A 22757-nucleotide genomic window follows, 5' to 3' on the forward strand; every position below is an offset into this window, starting at 1 on the left:
CAAACGTCTGGTAATGTTTTTAAAGATTAATTTGCTATTTTTAACTTCCCGCTTAGTTCACTGATAATATTAAAAGTAAATGTTACTAGATAAAGTTTATGCACTGAGAAATGACATCTTTAAGGTTGGAGAGCAGATGTTATTTAAAGTCCATATAGAAAAGATGCTCAACTGACACAACATTTACACTAAGAAGAACAGGGTTACACACTAGGAATTCACGTTCTTGAATTGTTAAAGAGAAAGAATGCTGATCAATACAAATACAGACACCTATATTATGTATTCTTAGGAATGAAATGATGTATATAGATTATTAAAAATGGGTTCTGTACTAAATGACTGATTATCTTTCTGATTGATCTTCAGGTAACTCATGTACAAGTCTGAAATGTAACTGTCTCATTGTTACCATGGTAACTTTGAGTGAGAATATCTTACAGAGTACATGAACTTGTTCAGTTACTGTGACCTAACTTGTAAAGAATGATAAATTATAGCATTTGAAATGTCTCCATTATGGTAGGAAAGATCATTTCATTAAGGAAACCATAGTAAAATTCTATTCCTTAGAACAGTATTTAAGAATCTGGAGACATTGGTAAATTACCAGAATAGTATTGTCAATTTTTATAAAAGGTCTTTGACACTGATGATTATGGTATAATAGTTACATAATGCCTTACAGATTATATATGTCACATCAGTTATAGACAACTCTAGAGATGATAATCTATTAAAGTAGTTCAAAGAGAGTCCCACAGGAACCTCTTTTGAAATCACTGATTTCAACTCACTAAAGAAATGGGTGTACAATGTAAGTGGAAACATTTTCTACTATTCATATGCAGATGAATTTCATTCTAGCTCAGAAACATTTGGAAAATTGACATAGCACGTGACTTCAAGCTATTAAATGTTAGTGATACCATCTTAAAAAAACACAATGACTTCCGACATGTGACAGCTTGTGTCTCAAGTCAAAAATGGACAGTGATATGTAAGAAAATAAAATTATATAACAATAATTCCTATTACTATTGTAGAATAGGCTATTTCTTCCCACCAAGTCAGTGATGTTTCTGAGATCATAATGTTCACTATTAAAGTGAGCTCTTTCTCCACAGCACTCAGGCAGGGTGCCTGTCTGCCCTAAGACTGAGGTTCCTTGGAAACATGCTGAAAATCCTATTGTCAAGAGTGTTGGAACCACATGCGCTGCAATTAGTTGAGGAAGTCTTATTTCATTGCAATAATCAGGTAGTTTGCTATCTACTCAGATACCACTCATCAATCTTGGTGTTCTTCGGGTGAGTAAGGGTGGTTATTTGAAGCTGGGTGCATGGCATATTAGAGTCAACATATTTTATAGTGGAAATGGAAGAACAGAGAGTAAGTGACTTTCCTGGTTAACAACAGCAATTATGCTTACTCCAAATGGAACTTGGTTAGCAGGTACACAAATCTACAGGAGTGAGATGGCTTCTTACAGGCTATTCCATCTTGGAAATGATTTATTACTAGCTCATGAAGTTTTGGCCTGCCTGTTGATAGAATATCTCCCTAAATTTGCTTGTTCTTCAAAAAGTTATACTCAAAATAAGTTATGTCAGAATCACCAGAGGTGCTGAATAAAAAATGCAGATTACTGAGTCTCATTCCAGACCCACTGATGCAGGGTCTCTGGGTGTGGGGACTCAGGAATGTGCATTTTAAAAAAGTATTTCAGGTGCTTCTTGTGCCTCACTGTTACAGTAAAATGATGACACCTGAGACAGTGATCCCAATTCCAGTTTCCTACCAGACACAGCTGAGAATCCCTCAGAGAAGGAATGTGTCTAATATAAGCACTTATAACTGTTACTAAATACTCTTGCTTTCATATTCCTGAAAACATATAAGCAGAAACTTATAAATGCTGAACTGAGTATATACTACTTAAACATGTTAGAGGTAGGTAGTAGAAGACTCTTTTTATTTTTCAAAAATATTACATGTAATTACACTTTTTTCCCTTTTAAAAGACTTAAAAGTATCCAGGGAATTGCACTAATATAAGAAATTCCACTTTTCCTTTAACAAATTATACATGTTAACTTTCTTCACTTATTACCATAATAGCTAATCAATAAAATAATCTTACTTGTATTTGGGAAAGAAAAAATGAATACACTATAGTTGAATTAGGTTCAAGAATCAAGCTCAATCTGTTTCCAAGACTTTGAAGAACTTCTTTTGTACTGTTCCAGTTCCTAAAACAAAAATATGTATTATTTTTTTAAAAAGCAACTTTAAAAATTAAACTAGTCACCTTAAAACTGCCTTAGCATTTTTTAGGTATAACACTATCGTTTATAGCATTATCATTCTTGAAATTTCTTGACAATTATTTTGTAAATGATTATACTTAGGATTCATTTTCTGGAAACATAGAGTCTTCAGGGTTTCTGTGTAGCCTAAGCAGCACTTAGAGATGAATTTATTAAAGTTTCAGACAAAATTATATATACTATAGTATATAAGAATTGTCTTTCAATTAATAAAGCATTTGTTATACTTTAAGTATTTAAAAGTAATCTTATTTTTAATTGTTTGCTGTTCAACTCTTGTCAAAACCTAGCTGAAGTAAGCCAAGTATCGATATTTAAAATGCATATATCCTTTGACCCAGTGATTGTACATTTAGAAATTTATCGTATAGAATAATGGAGAAGAGCACAAGGATGTAAGTAGAAGGATATGCACTGCACTATGTATATTGGCACACAATTGGAAACAACTTAGATATCTCCCAGTAAGGACTGATTAAATACATCCGCGCTCATTCACACATGGCTTCACAGGCAGCCAGCAAAAATAACAGCAGTCATATGTGCCACATGAAAAAAGCAAATAGGAACCAGCCCTGATGGCCTAGTGGTTAAAGTTCAGTGTTCTCACTGCTTTGGTGGCCAGGGTTCAGTTCCCCATCATGGAACCATACCACTTGGCTGTCAGTAGCCATGCTGTGGTGGCGGCTCACATAAAAGAACTAGAACGACTTACAACTAGTATATACAACTACATACACGGGCTTTGGGGAGGAAAAAAAGAAAAAAAAGAGGAAGATTGGCAACAGATATTAGCTCAGAGTGAATCTTTCCCAACGAAAAAAAAGCAAATAGGTGGAGAGAGAGCAGGACACCTCCATTTTCTATATACTTCTATATCTTTTGAATTTTTTTTCACAATGATTGTATGTTACTTTTACAGTTATTAAAATAAAGATAAGTTTTAGTGGGGGTGGAAATCCTGCATGAGACGACTGAATTGCAAAAGGGATCATCTAAGGCCTCTTGTGTGTCATTTGACGTCTAAATAACTGCACAAAGCATATTATTATTTCAGATAAACAACAAGTGGTTACTCTGAGAGACAAGGCAATCACTGCCCTTTGGCTAACATAATTGAAGTTGACAGTTGCTAGGAACAGAAAATTCCTTTCTCATTTTCAGAAAAATTGCAGATTGTCTCTTTCATACCTATACTCTAAGTTATTAAAATTTAAATGTTAAAAGTTTTGAAACTGTATAAAGACTTTGGAAGAATTTTCATAGTAATAACTACAAAGTAGTCTTTACAGCTTGGTTTATTTTTTCTAAAGAAGTTAATTCAGTTCACCAGTTATCTACCACTTTTGGTTTCAAAGATTAACGCATAAACAATAAACAGTTATCACAAACTTTGTCTTTAATTAGAAGTGTTGAATTATTTTTACCCATGATAAAGGTAATCATTGGTAAGGGGCTGGTCACAGGCCATGCCAGACGGAGCTTAAAGAAGAACTGGTGTGATACAGAACTCACCATGTCTACTAGATCTTGAATACTGCTATCATGTGAATGCAAAATAATATGATGCTTTAAAGAATAGCAAGTAAGGGGGTTTTCTTTACACTGCAATTCTTCATGGCTGCTTTAGAAAGCCATTTTAAAAGTGAAAGCAGGGCCGGCCCCGTGGCTTAGCGGTTGAGTGCCCGCGCTCTGCTGCTGGCGGCGTGGGTTTGGATCCCAGGCGCGCACCGACACACCACTTCTCCGGCCATGCTGAGGCCGCGTCCCACATACAGCAACTAGAAGGATGTGCATCTATGACATACAACTATCTACTGGGGCTTTGGGGAAAAAAATAAATAAAATTAAAAAAAAAAAAAGTGAAAGCAAAACCAAGAAAGGTTTCCACTCTGCTTCTTAAAAACCTCTAAAGTTTTCAAATATAAATGGACCACAGTCTTACAGTGCTTAAAACAGCATCTTCAATAAAGGATAGTAAGAACATTTTCCCCTCAACATTCCCCTAAACATGTAAATCAGTGTGCGTATGTGTTTAAATTATAGGCTAGGGATCATAAACAAGTTGATTTTTGAAAACAGGGATTCAAAATAGATATATGTGTTTGGCCAAGAAGACCTTAAAATAATTGTTTACCCAAACTTTTTCCTTTTTCTTTTTTTTGCTTTCTTTGACAATAAAAATATAGAAAAGATGCAGAAGTGTTCAGCAAGTGCTTTCTACACTCATATTCTCTTAAAATCTAGAATGCTTTAAAACTAGATGGCTTTTTAAAAATAGTAAATACTGAGGAAGTATTTTCTGGTACCCATCTGACTAGGCAAAAGAGAGAACTTGGAGTAATTAGAGAAAAGACAGAGCTAAATAGGAAGGACAGTCTGCAGGAAAGGTGAAAAGGTCCTAAGGCTGATACTCAAAACTGTGAGGACTCATTTTAGTCCTCTGTGAGGATCTGCATGCATCTGCGGGGACTGGGAACAAGAGGGATTTTGGACAAGTATCATAAACGACATGTTTTACTACCAAGGACTTACAATAAAGTATTACGAAATATTGTGGCTTGGCGCCTCCCTCACATCGGTGGGATTATTATTAGAAGTGTGGTTTAAAGCAGTTCTTCTGGGACAGAGGGACAGACACATCTTTTTTGCCTAATGATTCTACAGTCGTGCATTGCTTAACAACAGAGATATGTTCTGAGAAATGTGTCGTCAGGAGATTTCGTCATTGTGCGAACATCATAAAGTGCACTTATACAAACCTAGATGGTATAGCCTACTACACACCTAAGCTATATGTCCTAATCTTGTGGGACCACTGTCGTATATGCAGTCCATCGATGACTGAAACTTTGTTATGCAGAGCATGACTATATATGACTTGGGCCTTTTTTGAAGGCTCAAGTATTGGAGGAATTGAATGGAACTCATGAATTAGCCTCTCCATCTTAAAAGTGACATGCTCCTCTAATTTCACTGCCAAAGCTTAAAGACCTCAAACTTTATTTTTTGTTTTATTCCTAATGATTATTTAAGCCACTAATAATGGGGCTTGGGGATGAGGAGGGAGTCAAGAGGAGGATGACATCCGGTCTCAGACAGGCTCAGGGCCAGCTCGTCACTCATATGCAACTGTATTATATTTTAATGAAACAGGATGTCTTCTTTCCTCCCAAGAAGTACAAGAATCCGCAGTAACTGTTTGGGTTAAAGGTATGCAGACACACAGCACACAGTATAGACTTCTTTAAGCATTTACAGGTTGCTTTTAAGTAAGGATAGACTTTTGTGTAATTATAGAAAACCTTGAGTGAGACCTTTCTTTTCAATGAATATTACTATTGTCCTATATGGCAAATCAAATCAAATCCAAAGATTATAATGCTGTTTTCACTGAAAAATGTTATGTGGCGATAATATTAAAAGATCAAAGATAGGCAATGTGATGAAAGAGCTGCAGACGACTGGCTAAAATTTTCACCTAATGCAGATGAATTTTTTTATAGACTGTGTTAATAAAACTGGCATTGACTATCTTGCCCATATAAAAAATGAAAATGTATTTTTAAATGTTTAGATGGAAATTAATAGGAATCTTTCAAAATTAACCTATAGAGAATCTTCTCATACCTAAGTCAGCTTCTGTGTATATCAGCACACAACTGGAAACAATGTAAGGCTCTGAAACTACTTTGCGAGAGCATGAAATAATATACAAATTGAAAATTTTTGATATTAGAATGTCAAAATTTGGATGTGGATATCCATTAACTAATTGAGCATCAACTAGTAATCACTAGGAAACTTTAAAGCAGAAGCATAAAATTGTGTTCAGGTACTTTACGTGCAAACTGAAATTAATGCAATTCAGTTACTACAGCATCATGAATGAAACTGGTTTACAGGCAAAATTAGGATATTATAACTTTTCAGGTGGGTTAAAAAAAATCTCTCAGGCAGGAGAGTATAGCAACTAGTGAGGTAGCAGTGAGGTACAAGAGTTGAGTGAAGAATGATACAGGTATTGTGGGGTTGCTTTCCAGTTCCACTCAAAATTCCTATGGTTTTAAGGTGAGGGAAGATGGATTTGAATGTGGAATCTCATGATACTCAGAAATTTCCTAGCCCTTTAATAATACCTATGTATATAAATGTAATAAAAGGGATCACTATACAATATAAACAGATACTCTTATCAACAATGGCAGTTAGTCACTGACTCCTAGATAAATATTAATTCAGAGCTGACTTCCTAACTAATCTCGATAGACAAACTGTACACATAAGGGTTACATGAGGTCATTTTACTGTTCCTATAACACTTTGCTACAGGTACAAAACCCTCTAAATGTTCATGAAATATTTTTCAGAAGTCTTCTGGACTACGTTTAAATAAAATGTTTTGCCTACTTATTCTGGGGCCCCTGAAGGCAAAAGACTAGTGCTGAGAAAAATACCCTGCCCACTGCCCCCAGTAGATGGTTGTGTTCAGGTTATCCTTCCCCCAATGCGACTGCCCAAGTTACACAGCTCTACAAATCCCACCTGAAAGGTTGTCAGGGCATTCAATTTATAGTTCTTATTTATATAATGTCCGATTCTGCACAATGTCTCATTTTATCAAACTAAAAGCAGATCTGAGAAAATCAAAGTATTGGGTCATGATGAATTTACCAACTTTTACATTCCTACATCAGACTTGGGTATCACAAACAGTGCTATCTGGGCATATGTGGAATGCAGTCTCCACTTTTAACCACTTTCCTCAGAAAGCTGGGTTTTGTCAGCCGTGTTTGTATGCTTTCAGGCTGGGTAGTCCTTAATTTTTCTGGTACAAGAAAAGTATAGGTACATTTGAATGTCCTAATAAAAAACAAAACCTTTTAAATAATCCCACAAACAAAAGAATATTATGAAGGTGTCTCCCCAGCAGCAAGGTAAGAATCACTACCAATCTTTAAACATAAAGTAAACTGGAAAATTCAAAAAGGATACATGAACATTAAGTCATCTCTGGGTAGTGGAATGATAGGTGATTTTTAATTCCTTCTTTATGCATATCAGAATTTTATTTTTTTATATAGTGAAGATGTACCATTTAAATAATTTTAAAAGTAAAAAAATAAGTAAATAAATTGAGAAAAATCTATGGAATTATGGAAGTATTTTTGTGAGAAAACTCAAGACAAAATGCATGTTTAGGATAATACCTGATCCTTCTGAATTCTCATTTCATCAACTTCACTTTCAGCATACTGAGGGTCTCTTGCAGGGTCCTTGATATCTTTCAGTGTGTTGATACTCTGAAATTACAATTCTTCAACTCATTTCATGCCCATAACTCAAAACCTTCAATGACTATCGTCTGCCTCACAAACCAAGTTCCCTTTCCTCAGACGGCCGTTGAAGGCTCTCTACAGTCTTCTGAGCTTTTATCATCACCGTTGAGGGCCATTTCAAATTCCACCAGGTCCTCTTCTCTCCTCTCCTTTCAGATGTTGTCTCTCCTTCTCTAACACCAGAGAGCTCTGCTTGAAGGTGGAGCAAGAACTGTGTCTTACCCATCTCTTAAGCCCCACAGTGCCTCGTATACAATAGATTTTTAGTGAATATTTCATTGATTTTTGAGCATGAGAGATGAAAACAAAGTTATCATAATAGGCCTGTTGGAACATTTCCCAATAACTGTTGAATAGTGTGGAAAAAAAGAATTAGAAATATATACCTTTGGTGGAAAGAGCTTTTCATACACTTTTTTCCACAACTCCATTGGTGAATGGGCATGAAGCTTTCCGATGTCATTATCAGGAACAGGAGGAGATCCTAAAATTGAAAATTTTAATCCAAATGACTGTATTGATTAAAATATTAAAAACTCTATCCATAAAGCTGATGATACTTAGGGGCCGGCCCTGTGGCATAGCGGTTAAGTGCACGCGCTCCGCTGCTGGCAGCCTGGGGTTTGGATCCCGGGCACGCACCAACGCACCGCTTGTTGGCCCGTGCTATGGCAGCATCCCAAATAAAGTAGAGGAAGATCGGCACAGATGTTAGCCCAGGGCGAGTCTTCCTCAGCAAAAAGAGGAGGTTTGGCATGGATGTTAGCTCAGGGCTGATCTTCCTCACAAAAAAAACAAACAAACTGATGATACTTATAAAAGTATAAACCTTAGATCACTCATTTCCCCTCTCCCTAATATACATTATATAATATACTTAATATCACTATTAAAATTTATCCCAACCCAGTGTACAAGGCCACTGGGGCAGATTATAGTACCAAAGGAAGAGGGGACAGGGCAATGAGTAAACTATAATTCTCTTTCTCCACACTTAAATTGCTACTCAGCAAAAATATAAAAGTTTGGTATTCTCATGTGCTTGTGAATTTGTAAGGAAACAGATACTCTTATGTGCTACTGGTTAGAGTGCAAATTGGGACAGCTAATTTGGAGGGTAATTTGGCACTACTAAGTACTATTAAAATACTAAAAAAGGTCATACCCTATAACCAGCAATTCTAGTGTTTGGTGTTTACCATAGAAACACCTGCATACATGTATTAAGCATTTCACATTGCAGCATCATTTGTATTAGTGAAAAAATGGCCACAACCAAAATGTCCATCAACAGAAGAACAGTGAAAATTACTATGCATAGCCATGCTCTGTAACACTATCCAGCAGTCAAAATACCAATCTATATGTAGCATTAATATGTGGTATATTGAATAAAAAAAGCAAATTTCAAAATGATAGATACAGAATGATACAATTATGTTAAAACAAATAGCTTTTTCTACATGACATACACATATATAGAAAATGGTCTGGAAAGATACATACCAGACTGGATCCTCATATGTACTATTTTAATGTTTTATATGGAGAACATCTTTAAGTATTGCTTGTATAATTTAATTTGAAAATTTAAAAACTTTGCTGCCACTTCTTGGCAATTTTCAATCTATAATTTGAGATTTTTCATTCTTTCTATTCCCGCATCTATATGGTTCACTAAGATTGTTTCACTGTTGATCTCTCAGGGCCTCTTTATCACTTTGGTCGGACACTCATTAATACAATCCACGGCTCTTATTCAGCTTTCCCAAGTTTTTCACTTGTTCTCATTTGTGGTGTGTGTGTGGGTATTAACTTCTATACAATTTTATCACCTTTATAGGTTCCTGAACAGTTCCATTCCCACAAGGATCCCTTGTATTGTCCTTTTATAATGACACCCACCTCCTTCCTAGCCTCTCCCCCTACCTTCCCACCTACAGTCCTGTCCCCAGTCTATGATAACCACTAATCTTCCTTCCATTTCTAAAATTTTTTCATTCCAAAAACTTCACATAAATAGAATCATACTGTATGTAACCTTTTCTGACTGGCTTTTTCAGTCAGCATAATTCCCTGGAGATTCATCCAAGTTGTTGTGTGTATCAATGGTTCGCTCCTTTTTATTGCGGAGTAGTATTCTATGGTATGGATGTACCAGTTTGTTTATTCATTCACCTGTTGAACACCATCTGGGTTGTTTCCAGTTTTGGGCTATTACAGATAAAGCTGCTATGAACATTTAGGTACAGATTTTTATGTGAACACAAGTTTCCATTTCTCTAGGATAAACGCCCAATAGTGCAATTTCTAGGTCCTATGGTAGCTACATGCTTAGTTTTATAAGAAACTGTCAAACTATTTTCAAGAGTGGCTGTACTATTTTATGTTCCCACCAGCACTGTATAAGTGATCCAGTTTCTCCGTTTCCTTGCCAGCATTTGGTGTCATCACTGTTTTTTATTTTAGCTGTTCTGATAGGTACGTGGTGATATCTCATTGTGGTTTCAATTTGCATTTCCCTAATGATTCATGATATTAAACATCTTTTCATGTGCTTATTTGCCATTTGTATATCCTCTTCAGTGAAATGTCTGCTCATGTCTTTTGTCGATTTTCTAATTGGACTGTTCGTGGGGTTTTTTTTACTGTTGAGTTCTTTAATATACTCTAGATACTAGTCATTTGTTGGATATGTGGTCTGAAAATATTTTCTCCCAGACTATAATATGTCTTTTCATCCTTTTTACATGGGTTTTCAAGAGCAAAAGTTATTAATTTTGATGAGGTCCAAGCTCCATGATTTTTAAATTCAGTAATTCTCAACCCTTTTCTGACCTCCAACTACTCACATGGGCAAAAAACTTCCATATGCATTATCTATCACCACACAGAGTGATTCTCACTGCTACTGAAATTAAGTTGGTACTAATGATAATTATAAAAACAAGTCTCCATGATCTCTCATTAACTACCTCTATTCCTTTCATTCCAATTCAATCTATAATCTCATTACAAAGATCCCTGCATTTGAAGTTAAGTGAACTTTCGCTTGTAAGAGTAATGGGGAATGGGAAATAAAAGAGAAAACTACTGCCCATTAGAATTTAAAACCAAACTATGCCAACCTCAGAGTATACAGAGTTGCTAGGCCCAAAGATCTTCACAATGAAAATAGCTTCTGTGGGAAAATAAGGAGCTTGACTATATAAACTCTTAAAATTCCCTTTGCTTCATGAGCCTATGGCATCTATAAGTTTAAGAAATGCATCTCATTAGATGAGGCAAGCTATTTTCATAATGAAAAATTAAGGCATAACTAATTAGTACAACTGTGTTCTTTTTGGTTTATTCTATCACTTGAATCTCTAATTTTTCATCATTGCCCATAATATATAGCTTTGAATTTCCTGACCACTCTGTGCTCCTGGTTTTCTTCTAAACTCAAGGAGCTAAAATTTAAAGATACCTGGAAATCAGTGGCGGCGTCCCACATAAAGTAGAGAAAGATGGGCATGGATGTTAGCCCAGGGCCAGTCTTCCTCAGCAAAAAAGAGGAGGATTGGCATTTGATGTTAGCTCAGGGCTGGTCCTCCTCACAAAAAAATAAATAAATAAATAAAAGTTTGGGGCCGGCCTGGTGGCGCAAGCGGTTAAGTGCGCGCTCTCCGCTGCGGCGGCCCAGGGTTCACTGGTTCGGATCCCGGGCGCGCACCGACGCACTGCTTGGCAAGCCATGCTGTGGCGGCGTCCCATATAAAGTGGAGGAAGGGGCACAGATGTTAGCCCAGGGCCGTCTTCCTCAGCAAAAAAAGAGAAGGATTGGCGGATGTTAGCACAGGGCTGATCTCCTCACAAAAAAAAAAAAAAAAAAAAACCTGGAAATCAGTGAGGGAAAGGAAATACATGCAAATTTTTTCATGGAATAGAGATCAGAAATCAGTCTGTTACGTGGCAACATCCCCTCCATCACAAATATGTCAGTGATGCATGTTGCATCAATACTGTGTATACAAATAAATAGATAAGAAATAACGGCAACAATAATGAAACCAGAAACAGTGGTATTTTGGAGATGAAGTGAACATGGAGTAGGATAAAATCAATAAGCAATTAACAAAAAATTGAACAATCTTAATAAGTTCACCAACCTATTTGACTTAAAGAATCCAATCCTGCTGTGATAAACAGTGGTTTATTCTGATCCACACATACTGATTTGCTATATAGGTAAAAAGAAAAAAGAATCTAATTTAGTTTAGCAATCAAACATCCTGCCACATTCTACTGTAAATACAAGAGCAAGTTTTATGTCTAGCCACTGGTGAGAGCATTGCCCCAAATCAATGAGTGAGTATTAACGTAAGTCATTTCAAAAATTAAAGTATAGCATTAATAAAGGTTTTACAGGAAAAAAAAGTGATAGGCCCAAATTACCTTAAATCAAAACCAAGAAAAGTAGCAAGGTTAATAAAAATACATACTAAAATTATTGATTCCATTTCTAACCAATATAAGAAAATGACAATAGAGGGAAAGCTACTAAAATGAGAGAAAAGGAGTAAAAGAAATCAGGGAAACAAGTATAATAGCATCGTTATTTTATTCTCATCTCAAGTTAAGTATTATATAATATTTTAGTTGTAAAATTTGAGAGATATTTAAACATGTAAGAAACAGGAGATAATATGAAATTATCTCTCTAAGAACAGACATCTGGGGCACTTTCCTGTGCCCAATAATCAGATGAGACAATACTGGCAAAAAAATAAAATAAAAAGATATAAAAAATATATTTTAACAGTACCTTTTGTCAATGCCAAATGCCAACTGGTTGATAACTCCACGTATCTTTAGTAATAGAGGTTCTGATTTACTGGTAAACTAAAAAAAAAAAAAAAATTCAGGAGAATAAATTATATACTCTGCTTTCAAATCACAGAAATGGTAAAATAAATATGACTTTGAATAAGTACAGACTACAGAATTACTATTTATTTGCCCAGAAAATACTTGTGTTTGAGTAGACAAAACAAAATCTGAATAAAGAAAGAAATCTCAATAAATTTGTTTTAACTCATTCCTCAAACTTCATGAGTGCATGATATTGAAGGGACTTGTGGTTTATGCACTAATCATTGCAACTACTCCCACATATGGATCATAATCATTGCCAAAATGCAATCTGGTTGGTTAAAAAATAGGAAGTATACATTATAAATAACTTCTCCATCGAAGGGCATACTACTGCCTTCAAAGCAGTTAATGTGGGAGTTGCAGACTAGTCCAACAGTACTGACACTTACTAAAATGGTTATTTAACTTCTCTTCTGAATTGCCTTTGGAGCCTACAAAATAAGCTACTGAGTAGGCTCAGTGGTGGTATATAACTAGGATGACTATACCCAGAACACTTTGGAGAATGAAAGGGGGGGTGGGTACTATTTCTCAACTGAAATAAAGAGTCTAGGTGGTATTAGTGAAGGAGCTTATTCAATAATCAGCATGAGGAGTTTGAACCCTGGGAAAACTGTTCAACAGAGCGCTCTGATGGAACTGCTCTGAGGTGTGTGAGTTTAAGTGCAGCTTGTATCTCTTTCACAAAACAGGGTACGTGCAGGTAAGAGGAAAAGAAAAAAAACTTCGAACTAGATTTCATATATGTAAAAAAAAAAGGGATAGAGCACATCTGGGCTTTTCTCTAGATTATACATTGAAGGTAACATAAACAAGAATTCCTTGGTTTTACATCAAACAAGAGTTGCTGACATTATCTATGTGTGGAGGGAAGCAAGGACCAGGGTCGTTAATTATTTCCTTAATCTCTAAGAAATACAGCTGGGAAATGTGAGAGTGAGGTACCCCTTTATCTTTTCCTGTTGTAGATCTGTCCAGCTGGCATCTTCAGTCATGAGGTGTGGGGCTGCAAGATTATTTTGACACAGGCTGAAGATAGCCTGCAAGGCTGCTTCACAGTACAGCATGGATTTCTATTGTACTGACTTAAAGCCTATGCAGTTTGCTTATTAGATTTGCCTGTTAGATCAGGGAGAGGGGTCCCAAAAATCTGCCCACATGTTAATAATTAAGCTGAGACATCAGGTGAAAACCAGGACATATGGTTATCCTACACATCTTTTAAGACTAGATTTGATTTTTGGAAATACCAAAAGTCATTCAGCCAAATTAGAATGACTAAGATATATGAAAGTGGGAAAAACAACCTTGAACCAAATGAAATGTAATTATAAGGCAAAGAGATCAATTTTCAGTATAAGATTCATTCCAGATTAAGAACTCAAAGGAGAACACTCATGTGACTATGTAAGATTTGATACCTTTATTTTTAAAAAATTGAAACAATTTTAATACTTCCATTGAGACAATTTTTAAAAATATAGAAAACTTATAATTAATTTTTAAAAACATTTTATGATGATGCTGATGCTGATGTTCCCTGTATGGAGAGGAAAAAACCTCATGACACATGTATTTCATAGGACTGTAGGGCTGGGAGGACATGAGACGCTTTCTAACTCAACCCCCAATCTGCTGCATTAACCGCCTAGAAAACATCCTCCACAAATAGCTGTAGAGCTTGTGTTTGGATAAACTCAATGCCTGGGAACTCATTCTCTTTCAAAGCAATTTATTCCACTTTCAGATACAGTCAGGGGTTGCTTAACAACAGGGATATGTTATGAGAAATGGGTTGTTAGGTGATTTTGTTGTGCGAACATTGTAGAGTGTACTTACACAAACCTAGATGGTATAGCCTACTACACACCTAGGCTATATGGTACTAATCTTATGGGACCACTGTCATATATGTGGTCCACCTGAAACATCATTATGCAGTGCATGACTGTAATGATAGTATTAGAAAGTTCTTTCTTATTTTGAGCTAAACTCTATTAATTCCTTGTTCTTGACTCGAAGAGAGCAAAGAATACATTTAATCCCTTTTCCATGGGAACGGTCCTTCCAATATTTAAAGAGCATTATCACATTCTAGATGACAGAATACAATTTTATACTGCCCCTCATATGTCATAATTTTAACACCTTTACCATCCTGCGGCTGTCCATTGACTCTGGTCCTACTTACCAATGTTTTTCTATTTTTCTTTTTATTAACTTTATTAGACTGCTCATAATATTGAATCAGTATTCTTGACTGAATTATAAAGGATCAACTATAGTGTTGAAAAAAACTGCTGAATATCATTGAATCTTGTAAGGCAGTACCCAACTCTCTCCCTTAACCGGGTGTAGGGTAAGAGTGGAAGTGAAACTGAAAGATGGCGTTGGATACCTTCGGCTACTCTCGGTTTGGGAAGCTGGAAACACTTTATGGTTCCCTTAGTGGTCCAGAAGTGCTCCTCTACCCCAACCTCTGATCCCTTGGGTTTATTGAACACTGAGATGAAGCCCTTCTCAAATCCTCTCCCTAGGCCCTGATCTTCTAGGTCTTCTGGGCCATCGTTAATCCCTGCTGTGGCCTGGGTTGACCTGACTTCATCTAAATTTGTACCCATAAAACCAGACTGGGCCCTGACTGATCTTCAAATGTGATCTGCTCCTAAAGTAAGATAGGGATTTCTCTCAGCTAACTAACCAGAACTAAATGTGGGGCCTTATGTAGGGGCAAAAATAAGAAATTAGAAGATCCGTGGTCTTTGCTTTTGTACCCTGGATGAGTCATTCACTTTAAATTCCCCATATCTTTTCTTTTCTTTTTTTTTTTTTTTTTTAAAGATTTTATTTATTTTATTTTTTCCCCCCAAAGCCCCAGTAGATAGTTGTATGTCATAGCTGCACATCCTTCTAGTTGCTGTATGTGGGACTCGGCCTCAGGATGGACGGAGAAGTGGTGCCTCGATGCGCACCCGGGATCCGAACCCGGGCCACCAGCATTGCAGCGCGCGCACTTAACCACCAAGCCACAGGGCCAGCCCAACCCCATATCTTTTCAAAATAGTAAAGAATATTTCCAAAGTACTCTGTCAACCTAATATGTAAGCATATACAATACAAACATAAAAGATGATTTTTAAGAAAATACATAATGAAATTTATTTGGAGTATTCTGAAAAGTATAAAAATTTAAAATATAGATCTTATGTATTACTTTTAGTTATAATATACCAGCCATGAAGGCAGGGGACTAGACCTATGTTGTCTCTGGGTTCCTCTGAGCACTTTGATTTAGGGGAAAAAAGAGACCATTCAAATGGGAAGAAAGTATTTTTTTTAATAAAAATGCTTTCATATTTTATTGCATTAGAGGACATCCAGCAAAATTTGGTCCTACTGTGGAAGATGATGGTAAGAGTAATTATAACAACCAAAATTTAGTGAGCAACACTTTTTTCAGGCCCTCTACTAAGCATTTCACGTGGACTCCCTCTTTTAATCCTCACAACAATTCTATGAAGAAGATACTATTTTTGTCCATTTTATCCTGGAGGAGACTGAGGCTTAAGTGAGATTAAATGACTTGTCTGAGATCACATATCTAGTAAATGGTTGCCTTGAGATTTGAACCCAGACAGCGCGACTCCTGAGTTCATGTTTTTAACTTCTACAAGAGACAGCATTTTTTTTAAGTTTAAAAAAGAACACACTGTTAAAGTTTTTCTTTTTTTCTCTTTTCTTTTAAGAGAATATGGATTCTAATTCTTAAGGGGAAACTAAAAATGAATAAATAAATAACCAATTTATCTCTTTAAGATTGGAGTTTATGGAAATAAGCAATATAGAGCTTTTGCTGCAAAGAAATGGCAGCCATCTAGCAGAGTGTGTTCTTTAAACACATTATCAAACGCTCTGTAACAAGAGGGTTTTTGGGCAATGGGAAAGGAAAGGAGGGGATGACATGCATTAGTAAAAGCATTAGTACTCATAACTGTGCATCAAGTTGCTACTCTTTCCATATTTGGTCCTGTCCATTCAAGCCCAAAGGACAGGAAATGTACAAACCATTAATGATGCTCCGTAATAGTGTGCAACAAATCGAAGCGTCTTGCATATTACCTTTCTCTTCTCAGAGTCAAAATCCTGAAGAAATATGATATTGAAAAGAAAAACAAGTTGAAAGAACTAAATATCTGCAGCAGGAAGGTGCAAATTATTAAATGTAGAAATAGATTATTTCTTATTTATTTATTTATTTTCTGAACATACTCTGAGGAGTAGGAGTCCATTACCTTGATATTTGTTTCTATAGAGAGCTGAACAATAGCTGCAGCCTTCTATAGCTATGGCTATCAGATCTTTCCTTGTTTAAACACTTCGCTCAACAGCATTGAGACATAAGTACACATTTGATAGTGTGGAACACCCTGAAGATCCTCTGACAAGCAAAGATAAGAAGAAACCAATTTTCCACTTTCTTCTACTTAAGAGTTGGGAAGTCCTATCCCTTGGGGAGGGGTTAAAAATTCAGTTTCTAATCTACCTGATCTCCATTCCACTGCCATATCCCCGTTTCACTGTATTTATTGTTCTTTACCTATTTTCTCTTTCCCAACTATATCCTCTTTTCTAACATCTTGAAGATGTGTGACTCCTTGACTTCTCCCTCCAAGAGTCATTTTTCTCACTTCATTATTACTTTTGTTCCTCTCTCATAAAGCCTAGGCAAGCACGTACAACAAACTTAACTAGAAGTGGAAGAGCTTACCTGAAAAATATCATATTTACTTCCAATTATGACCAGAGGTATTGGAAATGGGTCAATTAATTCACGATCCTGTTAAGAAACATATTTCATTGATTTATTATGATAAATTGTATATAACTATATAGAATATATATAATTGTATATTACTATTAATACATACTACTATGTATTCAGCAATTTATATCTACTTCCAAAAATATACCATTTTAGTCTCTTCATAGATGTTGACTTTGTTTGCCTGACATGGAGGTTGTTCCAATATTTAACTTTCACTTACTAAACCATATTTCTCAAGTATGAAACTAAAAATGCCAATTCCCTAAATTACTATATTTATTCTTTTTCATGTTCTGCTCTTTCATTTTCTCATATAACATGTTATCTTCCTGTTTTTGTTTTTGTTTTTCTACTACTTTGTATGAGCTGTTTGTTGCAATGGCATTCATACTGCATAGCTGAGAACCATAAACTATCAGTTTTGTTCTGATATTACTATGTAAAACACATCCTAACTCTGGCCAATATACAATACTGCTCTAAGTTTTCTAGAAGATGATATTCATAATCATATTTCAAGGACTTGCATTACTATCATTGCAACTTTATAATAATTTAATTAGTTGTCAGATGATCTAAAGAAACTGAGTATGTGACACACACTAAATGAATGCAAAATATAGAGTGATGGTTAAGGCTATTAAAACTCCACTCCTTGCTTAAATTTGTAGCTTCATTTAGTCTTTGCCAGGTGACTTTTGTACAGTCTGATTTTTTATCTTCATTTTACAGAGATTATAAAATCAATATCAAACTACTACTTTAAAACTCTATTTCTTTTGATTGGTATAATATGCCATAACAATCACAGTAGATGTCTAACAAGAAGAGATAAGAAATCTTTTTCCTTGTTTTGTTCTTACTGAGGTTTTATTAAATTGCTATAATTTTCCAGTGAACAGGTTCATCTACATCAAATGAATTTCAAGTCATGCATAAAAATCTAAAGAAGTTGTTTGCGATGTTATCTTTAACTATGTATGGGGCTAAGGATTCCAGGAATAATCCCAACAGCAACTCACTGGATGGTCCTTCTGCATATTACTCCATATCTTCTGTCTCATTTCAGAAGCTGCTTTAGAATTTGTCTTTCCCAGTTTCATTATCACTTTATTTACATGGCTTTTTGTGGCTTGCAACAGGTTTTCCATGGTGGGCCAAAGGTCATTAGGTTTTGAAAGATCCAAAACAAGAACAATAGAAAATGTCCTAAAGAGATAAAAACATCTCTCAAAAAAAGACTCACAATAATTACCATTTTGAAACCCTACTACCCTGAAATTTATTATCTAAGAATAACACTATAGCTTAAGGAAAAAAACCCAGCAATTTTCTAAGACAAAAAAAACAATACCACCAAGTTACAGCCTTATTTATTCTAGTACTGTTCTCTAGTGATATTTAAGTGTTACAACCAGCAGTGGTACTGAAGTTTTTACTTGAACTAATAATAATCCAATTCAAATAATATGCAAGCAATTTGGTCCAATGATGCCATGTTTAGATCCAATTTTAATGTACGCTCCAAGAAGGGAAACAAAAATAATAATAATAGCAGCAGCAACAACATAACAATCAGGTGAAGGAGAAAGAAACAGATTTACAAATGGACCTTGCCAGGGGACTACCTAGATTATTTAATCTTCACAACCACCCTTCCTAGAAGATGTTATGATGTCCATTTTATGGATTAGGAGTTTAAGGCACAGATTTACATAACTATTAAATTGTAGAGCTGGTATTTAGATCCAAAACCACACATCTTTCTGCTGTACTATGCTGCCTCTCTAAAAGCACAGCCCTGACCACCACACACCACCACCACCACCATTTGCATGGGTGCTTAGGTTTATGGAAATCAAATATAAATCTAAACTCAGCAACAACAAAACAAACAACTCAATTTTAAAATGGGCAAAGGACTCAAATAGATGTTTCTCTAAAGAAGATATACAGGTGATCAATAAACGTATGAAAAGATGCCCTACACAGTTAATCATTATGGAAATGCAAATCAAAACTACAGTGAGATACCACTTCACACCCATTAGGATAGCTACGATCAAACAAAAACAAAACAAGACACCAGCAAATAACAAGTGTTGGTAAGGATATAGAGAAATTGGAATCCTTGTGCATTGCTGGTGGGAATGTAAAATGGTGCAGCAGCTGCTGTGGAAAACAGTATGGTGGCTCCTCAAAAAATTAAACATAGAAGTACCATATGATCCAACAATTCCGCTTCCAGGTATACCACAATCAAGGACTCAGACAGATATTTGTACACCAATGCTCACAGCAGCACTATTCACTATAGCCAGAGGGTGGAAATGACCCAAATATCCATCAATGGAAGAATGGATAAACAAAATGTGGTATATACATACAATGAAATATCATTCACCTTATAAAGGGAGGAAATTCTGACACATGCTACAACATGGGTGAAACTTGAAGACATTATGCTAAGTGAAATAAGCCAGACTCAAAAGGACAAGTAGTGTATGATTTCACTTATATGAAGTACCTAGAGTAGCCAAATTCATAGAGACAAAAAGTGGAATGGTGATTGCCAGGGGTTGGGGGAGGGGGAAACAGGAGTTATCGTTTAATGGGGACAGAGTTTCAGTTTGGGAAGATGAAAAAGTTCTGGAGATGGATGGTGGTGATGGTTGCACAACAATGTGAATATACTTAATGCCACTAAACTATACACTTAAAAAAGGCTAAAATGGTAAATTTTATGTTATGATATTTTACCACAATAAAAAACAAACCCAAATCTAGAAGTATTTCAGAAAATGGTCATAATAAGCATGTAGAGCCATAATCATGGGGCAATATATTCTTGACCAACAGGGCAAACATTCTGCTAGTAAAGATAGTAAGGAATTATAATATGTTAGTTATTTTATAATACAGTCAGTTATTTTGCTTAGTTTGAGCAAACCAGCTATTTTGTGTAATTCAAGAAAAACAGCAACAAAATTCTATGCTATAGGTCTAAATTCAGAAAGTAGTCTTTTAGACATTAATTGTCAAGATTTTCTATAAAATTATTGTGCCATTAAATTGTCTAGTCAATCATATCTATGTCATTTTAACAAGCTCATAAACAGTTTTGCTTAACTGTAATAATAATATAATATACATACTTTTAATAGTAAGGAAACTAATTTTATTTTGAGGGGTTTAGTATGGTTAATGTTTAAAAAAAAAAGATGACTGGCTTAACGTTTTTTTTTATTCTGGTAAAATGTATATAAAATAAAATTTATCATTTTTTCCAAATGAAAAATAACTTTGTTTTAAGAAAAAGAGAAATGGATTATTCAACTTTTTTCTAAGATTAACATTTGTGTTTCCATTGCACTAGAAATACTTGTGTTACTTTTACTTTCACAGCAAATGAGAGCTAAAAAAATTTTTTAAAAATCCCAACAACCTGGGGCCTGGCCCTGTGGCTGAGTGGTTCAAGTTCTGCATGCTCCGCTTGGGCAGCCAAGGTTTGCAGGTTTGGATCCCAGGCGCGGACTTACTCCACTCACCGGCCATGCTGTGGCGGTATCCTACATACAAAATAGAGGAAGACTGGCACAGATATTAGCTCAGGGCTAATTTTCCTCAAGCAAAAAAGAGGAAGATTGGCAACAGATGTTAGCTCAGGGTGAGTCTTCTTCAGCAAAAAAAAAAAAAAGAACCCCAACAACCTCTTAAAACAGGGAATTGAACCACAGGAAATGCTCTATTACAAATTATCTAAAGTCTGTGGAAATGTTCAGTGCATCTATAATTATTCTATGAACAGTCATTTTAAAGATAAACAGTATCTAATAGCATCTGGCAATATTATTTTCTCAAGTTGCTGGGCTTTGTCCAACACAAGGAAATTATGTGTCAAATTAATTCCAGTCACAAAACACTCTGAGATTTGCAACTATATTAGGAGAGAAATGTTTTCCATGAATTCCTTAACCACTCAGCAACTTTGGACCCAGGCCTATGGCTCCCCTCCCCTCTGTTCATCATGACCCTGACCTCTTCTCTCTCCTAAAGCAAGCTCCAGCTGTTCTGGGGTTCCAGGGAAAGAAGACCAAGAACTCACAAAGTGAAGCATTAAAGAAGCTGTGGAAAGATTTGGCTTCCTGCAGAAACGAAAATTTCCACAAGGTCAGCAGGCCCAAACCAACCCTCTTGGGCCTAGAAAAGTGGAGTAGTGAGATAACGTAACAATGTGATGTGACAATCAGGGCCAGAACTGGAGCCAACTCACAACCCAGGTAACCCAGCGTTTCTCACTCCTTTCAGCCTCAGGCCACACTAACGGGCACCTCTGGCTCCCTCAGCGCCTCCCCACCCTCACCATCTCTTCTCAACCACACCGCCATGACCTACCCCTAACTCCCAGGCAATGGGAGTTTGGGTGCAATGGAAACTTTGATTATTTGTCTGTTTAAGGAGGACAAATGAAAAACCATATAGCTGTAAAATTCTATGTTTCTGCAAAATAATGTCAGGGGAAAAGGGTGGTTATAAGCGAAAAAAGCAAGATCTAAATGTATATTTACAAACACTGAAAGAAATACCTCTGCAAATTAACAGTGGTTATTTATTTATTTATTTTTTGGTGAGGAAGATCAGCCCTGAGCTAACATCCAATGCCAATCCTCCCCTTTTTGCTGAGGAAGATTGGCCCTGGGCTAACATCCGTGCCCATCTTCCTCTTCTTTATATGGGACGCCGCCACAGTCTGGTGTGACAAGCAGAGCGCCGGTGCGCGCCCGGGATCTGAACCTGCGAACCCCGGACTGCCAAAGCAGAGCGCGGGCACTTAACTGCTGTGCCACTGGGCCAGCCCCCAACAGTGGTTATTTTTATGTGATTATGGGTGCTCTTACTTTCTTTGTACCTTTCAGTATTTTTCCAAGTTTTCCAAATGAGAATACATTACTTTTGTAATAAGTAAACGACAGTAAATTATATTTCTTTTAAAGAAAAAAATACCACTGGACAAATAAAGCCAACATCATTTGTACCCAGCTACCTATGGAAAAACAATTGTCCTGTTAACAAGAAATAATTCCATACTCTAAAGATCTCAATGGCCAAAATATAACAAAATATAACAATAACAAGTAATTGTCAAGCCCTTTGTATGTGATCCAGGCAGCAGCAATGGTTTGTGTTAAACTCTGACAAGAGTAAGATATTTCAGATTTAAAAATTTTTGTTTTCCTTGGCTAAGACGGGTTCCCAGGAACATTGTGAGAAATGTCACAATTTTCCAAATCTCTTTTGGCCAACATGTGGGAGTCATTGTCAGGAAAACACCACAAAGAGTTTGAG

At 36.0% G+C, this 22757-nt stretch overlaps 1 protein-coding gene across 1 annotated transcript in view; it reads right to left on the minus strand.

Annotated features, from left to right (window-relative positions):
- Nucleotides 1–1958: 1958 nt before the first annotated feature.
- DYNC2LI1 (dynein cytoplasmic 2 light intermediate chain 1) overlaps nucleotides 1959–22757 on the minus strand; it is a 41867-nt gene continuing 21068 nt past the window's right edge. Inside the window, exons 6-13 of the mRNA XM_004436708.3 lie at nucleotides 18434–18620; nucleotides 17355–17423; nucleotides 16652–16729; nucleotides 12477–12553; nucleotides 11821–11891; nucleotides 8056–8153; nucleotides 7541–7633; nucleotides 1959–2252 (exon numbers count right to left, since the gene is read on the minus strand). Coding sequence (XP_004436765.2) covers nucleotides 2190–2252; nucleotides 7541–7633; nucleotides 8056–8153; nucleotides 11821–11891; nucleotides 12477–12553; nucleotides 16652–16729; nucleotides 17355–17423; nucleotides 18434–18620 — 736 coding nt within the window. The 3' untranslated portion in view covers nucleotides 1959–2189. The remainder of the gene's footprint in view (nucleotides 2253–7540; nucleotides 7634–8055; nucleotides 8154–11820; nucleotides 11892–12476; nucleotides 12554–16651; nucleotides 16730–17354; nucleotides 17424–18433; nucleotides 18621–22757) is intronic.

This window comes from Ceratotherium simum, chromosome 11 (genome assembly GCF_057802395.1).
Source record: "Ceratotherium simum simum isolate JZ-2026a chromosome 11, ASM5780239v1, whole genome shotgun sequence".
Taxonomy (NCBI): domain Eukaryota; kingdom Metazoa; phylum Chordata; class Mammalia; order Perissodactyla; family Rhinocerotidae; genus Ceratotherium; species Ceratotherium simum.